The sequence below is a fragment of the Salarias fasciatus genome, chromosome 12 (genome assembly GCF_902148845.1).
Source record: "Salarias fasciatus chromosome 12, fSalaFa1.1, whole genome shotgun sequence".
In the NCBI taxonomy this organism is placed as follows: Eukaryota; Metazoa; Chordata; class Actinopteri; order Blenniiformes; family Blenniidae; genus Salarias; species Salarias fasciatus.
Genome location: NC_043756.1, coordinates 23,192,592 through 23,202,656, shown reverse-complemented (window position 1 = coordinate 23,202,656; position 10,065 = coordinate 23,192,592). Strand labels below are relative to the sequence as shown.

The following is a 10,065-nucleotide window of genomic DNA, read 5'->3' as shown; positions in this document are numbered from 1 at the left end:
TTGTGAGTACCGCTACTCTCCCGGCTTCCAGCAAGGCAGGAAAAGCTGCTTCAGATTGGCTTGGCTGGCTGGTGGCGTTCCCTGCTACAGGTCAGATTCCACTTCCAGAGAGGCAGGCAGTGTAACACAGGCGTAAAATTCATCATTCGTACCAGTCAGACTAGATTGCGTAAAGCCGTCACTCCGCAGACACAATACGCTGTGGCCCAACAGATGAGAAATGCCTGACACAAAGGAAAGATGTTGGTGGTACAAGAAGGGAAATTTCAGTTGAGATGAAACCACATTTTTTTTCCCCCTTCTTTTTCAGATGTACAAGTCTCCGCAACAAATACAGCTCCTGCCAGCAGCTGAACAACGATACAAAGGAGAACTTAATTCTCCCTCTTGAGCAGAGCGCTGGCAACGGTACAAAGCCTCAAAATGAGGGTCTCAGTTTTCCATTACTTCCTGAAGCTTATTCATCAACATTTTTTGACATTAGGCCCAGTTCTCATTCTAGATGTTGTAGTTTGGAGACAAAATGTCCCACATTCATCTTTTATTCATTGACTTTGTCCTTATTGTTGCCCGAGCAGGCACCGCAGAGTCACGTCCATCATCTCCTCTTTTCATCCCGGCAAAGCCCGCAAAGAAGTCTGCGAGGAGGTCAAGAAAACACATCAAAGAAGTCAGCGGAGGATCCACAGACAGCGAGGACATCGCCGTGGCCGGAACTAAAGAGGCCTTCAAGAAGAAACGGCGCAAGGGTCAAGCTAATCAGAAGGAGAGCAAAGACACGGCAGCGGGAAATAACAGAGGGGAAGAGGGACGAGACAGCAAGGGCTCCGAAAGGTCAACCGCAACAGAAAAATCTGAAGGCCTGGCGTCGGCTGCCAGGCAAGAGCAGGAAACAACCAGCGGTGTCACGCCGTCGCAGACAGAGCCGCCGACATTGAACAAGACAAGCAGAGTCCCCGGTGAGCACGGCTTGACTCATTTTCATTCCTGTAAGAAAAGATGGAAAAAATGATTTCTTCCCAGGAGATACAGATAACCTTCCAGCCATCTGCAAGCAGTGTTTCCATTTAATGTTCTTCGAGGGGGGCGGGGACAAAGAGGGGAAAGAACAAGTGTGTTTCTTTTTAAAGATTCATTGCAGGATGAGGAAGCACTGAGTAAGCAGAACAGACAGCAACAGAAGGCTTTGGGACGGAATGGAAAAAGCAGAGTTGAAGAAAGACTCAAGAACTTCTATGAGGAATGTGTGGAAATGAGTGCTGCATTGAAGCAGGGCCCAAACAAACACCACTGGTTCAAGGCAAACAGTGAGTAAAGAAACCACAGCACAGTAGGAACGAGCTGGAATTCCCCCCGGAGTGCTGTATCTCATTTACATAATGTAGCAGTGAAGGTTGAATTCAAAAGGAACGTCTGCTTAAGGTGGACAGACGACATATGGGAGAGGACACATAGAGCTTGTTCACACAGATGCACACATGTCCATGTAAATGTCAGCACATTTGCTTTTCTGTGTTGTTCAAACAAATGTACAAGCTGAATTTTTATATTTTCTCAGTCCGCCAGTGATGGCAGTTTGCATTGAGCCCGAGGAAAGGCAGATTTATTTGCACCTGAGTTGTTTAATTTTCTCTCTGCGTGCCAAGTCCTGGAGAGGTGCCGGCTCCAAAAGAGGCTGTCGTCGTGCCCCGAAGCCCGAGGCTCAGATGTGGAGCTGAGCGCCGAAAGTGACACCGTCCCGCCGCCTGATGGAGAGCCAGGGGGAGAGGAGGACTTGTCCGGCCACAGCGCTGGCAAAGACGAGCCTGTTAAAGAGCAAGACCTGCAGGCACAGGTGTGTGCACAACACTAATTACTATGGTGAGGCCGCGGTTCTGCCAGAATCTCTGTTGGCATTCAATTCCTGCCAAAAAAAACTTGGATTCCCTGTATTATTCAGAAGCATGCATTATCATGAGGTGAAACTTTTAATTCAATCTCCCAATGATATGATAAAGCGCTGCCATTACAACGATTTATTCATGCCCCTTTGATTGCCGAGTGTACATTTTCCCGCTTCCTTTCTGTTACAACCCCTTTGATGTTTTCTGTTGGACAGCATCATCTGGACCCAGGTCTTCATTAAACCTGCATGGTCTCCATGTTCAGATTGGGAGCTTCCTCTTTTAGTATCTGAATCACATTGTTGGAAAAAAGAGCAACACACCTGTCTGGCTTGTTTGTAGTCTTTGATCTGAATATGCCAATACATCATATACATCACAGACATATAAATACTATTGACACACAAAGCTTTAAAAATTCTTTTAACTTTGTTTCTGTTGAAATTAAAGTAATTAATGTAGCGCAGACACAATGAAATCTACCACCACCTTACGGTGATGCAGAGACTTTAGTTTATTCTCAATGTTGAAGTCTCAATCTTCTGATCTGCCACTGAAAATGATGTGCAGAAAATCCAGATTTTAAACAGAATACCTACGACTCCATAAAATCTACCCAGTCAAAACCCAGGTTTGCTTCTGACTCTGGGAAAACGGAGTAAACCTCTTCCTGAGGACCTAAGGGGTCTGGATGTTTGATATTCTAAGAGGTTCGAAGACAAGAAGTGAGATTTTGAATTTGATCCTTTGACAGACAGACAGATGTTTAAATGAGATATTTGCATTTGTTACTGTTGGTGTCTGCCGTGGAGAAATCAGAAGAATGCCCACATGCACACAATGAAATTTGATTGACTGGACCCGGAGGTGTTTGAAATGTGGTGAAAAAGCCCACAGGCCTCATATTTGACAACCTTGATTCCGAGGCTGTCATTCCCATGAAAGACTAATATGTGAAACTAATACTAACTAATCAAAATCGGTATTTTCAAGTCTGCTCTGTGAGTTTTTTTCCATCTTTGGATATGCTCTTTATATTTCGCCATCAGAAATCAGGGAATTGTTTTCTATTATAAGATCAGTTTAGCTGTACAGATGAAACCTGTGACCAAAATAGTAGTGGCGTTAACCTGACAACGGAAAATAGGCAACATTTTTTAGCTGTGACATTTATTGGAGGGGTAAAACATCAATCAATTCACTGCAAATCTGTACTATTTTTAACTCTTTTTGAGGGCAGTGAATGCACGACAAATGGTCAGTGAGTTTCATCCGGGGCAGGCATGCGTTTGGCTCGGCCGGACCGATCGTGATGAAAAAGCTTCCAATGGTGCCTGAAAAATTCCTCAAGGTCCAGCAAAGTGGCACAGTGGCTATGGCTGCCGGCCAGCCCATATGTCTCTCTGGACTCTCATCTCGACGGTGTATAGAAAAACCTCAAGCACCTGTCTCGCTCACATCTCTCTCCCAACCCAACAGCACATTCTGGACAGATGCTAAATTCACACATGAGCTGGAAATACCAAATGTTTGCAACACTTTATTCTAAGGGCCAACATGCAAAATGTCTTTCTGTGTGAACTCAAAATGTGATTTCTGTATTTTAACACGCTGTCAGGTGGTGGAGCTAAAAAAGGAGATGAGTTTCTATGACTGTTACAGTCCTGTGTTATTTTAGTCCTGTGTGCTACCACCTCCTTCTAGGTTTTGAGAAATAAAAAATTGCATTTTTTTTTTAAATTCTTTTTCCTTTTTGAAAAGTACTAGTGGGACTTGATTAAAAAATATTGATGATTGCCCTCCATTAATTGCAATTATTCACATTTTGATCAAATTTCAGTCTTATATCAGAGAAGAAACATGTCTCAGTTCAAACTGACTTTGGTGGAGTATATTTTTCTATTTAACTCTTAACTTAATAACATGTAGTAGGGATACACGATAAATCAGCTGTCATATGGGACCCAGTCCATCTGAGTCATTTGTAAAGGCCAGAATCAAACTTTCATTTCAAGTGAAAGCTTTTCAGTGTTTCACTAACTTTGAAGATTTCAAGTTGGGGATTCAAAGACCACGGTGTTTGTTACTTTCAGATGTTTTGTAAGCTCTACTTGCAAAGTTAACTATTTCCTCTACGAGGGTCGAGGCACTGGAGAGTTGTAGATATTGTGGTAGATTCCTAATGTTCTTTTTGATAGAAAAGTCATACCTCAGATGTGTCAAACACATTTTTAGTTCAGGGCCCAAATAAAGTCAATTTGATGTTGAGTGGGCTTGGCTGGTAAAAATGTGAGATAATAACCATTAAACTTTAACAACATTAAGATTCAAAGAGTTTCTCTGTTGTGGCATAGAGTATTTGTGATGAAAATGTCTATGGCCCTCCCAAAATGAATAAATGAATAAACTACACCCTCAACATTAAACCAATTTTAATTAAACCTTCTGGTGTAAAATATAGATAAATGTTACATGAACACACCATACACACAAATCCAAATCAAATATCTAATAACATTTTCTCTTTGCTTCTGAATGGAGCTGGATGCCATGATGACAGTGCTGAGCACGTCCGACGAGGTGGAGCAGCTGGTTCTCAGGAACACGGATCTGACGGACGACCTCCTGCTGAACCTGGCGGCGGCCCTGAAGAGCAGCCCGTCGGAGGTCGCGCTGCTCAACCTCAACCTGAACCTCGTCGGCCCGTACGGCGCCCACATCCTGCTGGACGTCCTGAGAGTGAAGCCCCAGATACAAGCCGTGCAGTAAGTGGCAGGCCCCTGATGTGACGGGGCCACATAAACATGTCTAATAAGCTGCAGGTCCTGGAACAGCAGCCACTCAAGCTCTTCTGATATAACAGTAAAAAGGAAAATAGTACAATTGCTAGGACAGTAAAAAGACACAGCAGATCCAAGGACATTCTCCACGGTGAAAATATGTCTGCTTTTCACCGTTGAATTGCTCAATCCATCTCTTTTATGTGAACAAAGGGATGCCTCCAGTGCCTTACCTCTCTGAGTTATTTCCTCTCGCCGCCACAAAATACAGTAAATGTGCTGGAGCTTATCATTGTGACAATGGCTGGGAAAAATACTGACACATTTGAAAATTTAAAGAGCAAATCCACAAATAGATGCGACAGTACCGAAGAAGAGAGGGGTTTAAATGTACAGTTTCTGAAAATAAGCATGTCGTGTAAAATTTCTGGAGCGAATGACACCAGTGACGTCCTCCGACAGCTACACGACCGCTATGAGCAGCTGCCGGCTGGTCACAGCTGTAAGAAAGTACGGACCGCTGCTCCCTATTAAATGTTTCACGATCATTTTTACATGTTTGTTTTATGTGGAACAAACAAAAGAGGAGCAATGTGCCACATTTTAAGCTGCTGGACAGTTGTCGCAGCCTCTGGACTGAGCTGGATCACTGCTTCTGTTCAGCTCGATAAGCTTTGCAGCTGCAGGTGTTCTTAAGAACACACCAACATTAGAGTCTTATTCACACCCCTGAAAATCAGGATACTGTTTTAAACGCTGTGTCCAATTTTAAGTTACATGTACTTCATTCTAATTTTGTCTTTGATGCTACATGACACCACATGCTACCTTGATTCTCAAAGTGTCTTGACAACAGATCAGCTCCCACAGGAGTATGGAGGTGATACTTTTTGGAATAGAATATAATAAAATAGAATAAAAATACTTCTCAAGTTTGTACCCATTTTTTGCACAAAACCTTTTTGTATCAAACCCTGGCTCATCTTTTGTATCATCCTGCTTGTTAATGATCTGATGTTTTTTTTTTTTTAAAGAAAATAATATAGTTGACTTAAAGATCAAGCTGTGTATTGATGAAGCAGAAAATAGTCTTCCATTTTACTTTTGTCCTTCACAATGTTTAAGAATCTGACTTTACTTTCTAACTTGTACAGAATTATATATTCATAGTTGTCTTTGTAACCCTTTTTCCTGTATAAATATTTCCATCCATCCATCCATCCATTTTCTACCGCTTATCCGGGGCCGGGTCGCGGGGGCAGCAGTCTCAGCAGGGATGCCCAGACTTCCCTGTCCCCAGACACTTCCTCCAGCTCCTCTGGGAGGATCCCAAGGCGTTCCCAGGCCAGCCGAGAGACATAGTCTCTCCAGCGTGTCCTGGGTCTTCCCCGGGGTCTCCTCCCAGTGGGACATGCCCGGAACACCTCCCTAGGGAGGCGTCCAGGAGGCATCCTAAACAGATGTCCGAGCCACCTCAGCTGGTTCCTCTCGATGTGGAGGAGTAGCGGCTCTACTCCGAGCTCCTCCCTGGTGACTGAGCTCCTCACCCTATCTCTAAGGGAGCGCCCAGCCACCCTACGGAGGAAGCTCATTTCGGCCGCTTGTATCCGGGATCTTGTCCTTTCGGTCATGACCCAAAGCTCATGACCATAGGTGAGGGTGGGAACATAGATTGACCGGTAAATGGAGAGCTTCGCCTTTCGGCTCAGCTCCTTCTTCACCACGACGGACCGATACAACGACTGCATCACTGCAGCCGCTGCACCGATCCGCCTGTCAATCTCACGCTCCATCCGTCCCCCACTCGTGAACAAGACCCCAAGATACTTGAACTCCTTCACTTGGGCTAGGGTCTCTCCACCAACCTGGAGGGGGCAAGCCACCTTCCTCCGGTCGAGGACCATGGCCTCAGATTTGGAGGTGCTGATCCTCATCCCTGCCGCTTCACACTCGGCTGCGAACCGCCCCAGTGCATGCTGTAGGTCCGGGTTCGATGAAGCCAACAGGACAACATCATCTGCAAAAAGCAGAGATGAAATCCTGTGGTTCCCGAACCGGACCCCCTCCGGCCCCTGGCTGCACCTAGAAATTCTGTCCATGAAGATTATGAACAGAACCGGTGACAAAGGGCAGCCCTGCCGGAGTCCAACATGCACCGGGAACAGGTCCGACTTACTGCCGGCAATGCGGACCAGACTCCTACTCCGGTCATACAAAGACCGGACGGCCCTTAACAAGGGGCCCCGGACTCTGTATTCCCGGAGCACCCCCCACAAGACACCACGAGGGACACGGTCGAATGCCTTCTCCAAATCCACAAAACACATGTGGACTGGTTGGGCAAACTCCCACGAACCCTCGAGCACCCTATGGAGGGTATAGAGCTGGTCCACTGTTCCACGACCAGGACGAAAACCGCATTGTTCCTCCTGGATCCGAGGTTCGACTATCGGTCGGATCCTCCTCTCCAGTACCCTGGAATAGACTTTCCCGGGGAGGCTGAGGAGTGTAATCCCCCTATAGTTGGAGCACACCCTCCGGTCCCCCTTTTTAAACAGGGGGACCACCACCCCGGTCTGCCAATCCAGAGGCACCGTCCCCGACCGCCACGCGATGTTGCAGAGACGTGTCAACCAAGACAGTCCCTGCACATCCAGAGACTTAAGGTACTCAGGCCGAATCTCGTCCACCCCCGGTGCCTTGCCACCGAGGAGCTTACCGACCACCTCAGTGACTTCAGCTTGGGTGATGGATGAGTCCACCTCTGAGACCTCAGCCTCTGCTTCCTCCACGGAAGACGTGGCAACGGGATTGAGGAGGTCCTCAAAGTATTCCTTCCACCGTCCAACAATATCCCCAGTTGAGGTCAGCAGCTCCCCACCTCCACTGTAAACAGTGTTGGCGGAGACCTGCTTTCCCCTCCTTTTCCCTCATTAATCACTTCAGATTTGTAAAAATGTCTCTTTTTAGGATTATTTCTGTTTATACAACTATATATGAGGTGCCAAGTATTAGCTCCACTCCCAGCTGCAATAGCAGTAACATCTGCCTATCTAAAACAATCATTTTATTTCAGACATATTACTGTATATTATTTGCACCAAATATAATTTTCTTAGATAATACTTAACTGCTATTGTTCTGCATCTAGCTGGTTTCAAACTTAGATATTCATTATAAAAGATATTTAAAATGTTGAAAAGTGGCTCTCTAGTTTGTGTCATCATGGGTAAAAATGTTGAAATTTTAAATCATCAGTCCTGTTTTATTTTAAACATAGTATTTCAGTTAAGTGGAACAAAAGCAGATGGAATTAGCACGGTTAGCCAGGTCGTTCACTCCCTGCATTCACTCAGTTTTTCTCAGTACAACACATAAACATGCTTTCTGTTTGGTATTATCATGTAATGTCACCAGCTTCGTTTTGTTTCTGCCTCTGAATCCTGATCGTGATCTCTGGTGTCGAGCAGGTTGGGGTGTTGATAACGCCGTCTCGCTAAGAGCAACAGAGTAGTTGTTTACACTTTCAGCTCAGCGGGGATGTTAATAGTGACAAGGGCCAACCTGCTGCTTCTGTGTCTATTGTGTTACGGCAGACAGACCAGACAGTGACTCGGTACTCTTCCCTGTGTTTCCAAAGACTTGCGGAGATATCTCTACAGCAATGCAAAAGACCACTTCCTGGGTGAATATAGAGAATAAAATACTGACTGATGGCATGGATTGAGCTATTTGATCAAAATTAAAGCTTTCACACAATCACGCAATATGTTTTTACAGCACTTTTCCACCACTTGAGCAGTCCACAAAACATTTTATATTGTTAAACAGCCCATATAAAATATTTTGTACTTGTGCAAGTTAAGTACTATTGAAGTAGCAACAGAGAAGTTTGAGCGATACCATACGAAGAAACTGTATTGTTTCGACAATGCTATTGGCTTGAGCCAATCAATATTTGTTATGACTTCCACTGTGGGAGCAACAAAGGGGCAGGGCTGGTCGACGATGGAAATCAGCGATTGACTGTTTGGCTCCGTTTTCGTAGACTTTAGAAAGCCAATGAAAGATCGTAAAAGCAAACATCCAATGGACTGGTTTGAAAAAAGACAGCACTACACACTTTTTTTGTGTACACCTAGAACACTACTTTTTTCTGTAAATAGCTAATAGTAAATAGATAGCAAATCAAACCTGCAACCTTCCAACTGACAGATGACCAGTCTACTAGTCACCCCTAATACTGCCTGAAATGACCTGGTATTCAGATGTCATATAAGACTAAAAGAAATCTCAGGATGTAGCATCTCTCTCTGAGGAGATCAGATCAGAAAACTGAAAATAAATCTCCATGGTTACCACTTTTTTCCTCCCTCCACAGCCTATTTGGAAACAAACTGCGTGACCATGGCGTGCTGACCCTGTTGAATGGAGTCGCTGAGCTGCAAGAGCAAACAGCAAGAACCGCTGCGGCCATTCAGCAGGCGATGCTCTTCCCACCCGAACAGAGTTTGTTACAGCAGCTCCCCACCGGGTGGAGCTCTTTCAGGGTCTTCACACTGCAGGAGCTAGACATCGGGGGCAACGGCCTGAGCAGTGAAGGGGTCAAGACGCTGGCGTCGTACGTGAGGTCCTACTCGTGCCTCCAGTACTTGGGGTTAGCGCAGACTGGCGGCGCCGATCTGGCGGCGTGGAAGGAGCTCTTCGACAGCTTGAAAGGGAACGGTTACCTGAGCCAGATCGTCCTGGACGAGAACAACCTCGGGGACCCCGGGGTCAGGCTGCTGGCCGACACGCTGAGAGAAAACGTCAGTCTGCGGCAGGTGGACCTCGACCGCAATGGGATCAGCGACGTGGGGGGAAACGACATCATGGCGGCGCTGCTGTGCAGAACGCGGGTTCCACTGAGACATCTGAGCCTGGAGGACAACAGCATCAGTGACGGACTCATGAGCAGAATACAGGAGGAGGTGAAACGTAAATGAATCCTGCTGTAGTGGAAGAACACGCTCACAAACCATGAGAAACTAAACAAAGGCCCGACTTCAAAAACTCATGAGGCTCCTTGTTGACATTATGAGGTCACAGAGAAAAAAAAAAACCTGACTCATCTGACTAGCTTGACCATCAAACACACACACACACACACACACACACACACACACACACACACACACACACACACACACACACACACACACACACACGTCTCTTCCTTCCGATAACTGGGTGGCCTTTTCTAACCTGCTGCATCTCAGTTTAGTCCCGGCAGGTAGTGTAGGAGGCATGTTTGCTCAAGGGCTGCGCTGCGGTCTGGATGCATTTTCAAAGAGATATACATGAACTGAAGCGCTCTTCTTTGCGGTGAGGTTACATCTTCACCTCGACATTTTCTTCTCATG

General features: G+C 45.8%; 1 protein-coding gene across 1 annotated transcript; it reads left to right on the top strand.

Annotated features, from left to right (window-relative positions):
- The first annotated feature begins 523 nt into the window (after nt 1–523).
- On the top strand, nt 524–9,694 carry LOC115397805 (protein NLRC5). The gene is made up of 5 exons (XM_030104267.1): nt 524–959; nt 1,131–1,307; nt 1,647–1,834; nt 4,425–4,648; nt 9,045–9,694. Exons 1-5 carry the CDS (start codon nt 524–526, stop codon nt 9,646–9,648), a joined length of 1,629 nt encoding a protein of 542 aa, XP_029960127.1. The 3' UTR covers nt 9,649–9,694.
- Nucleotides 9,695–10,065: the final 371 nt, after the last annotated feature.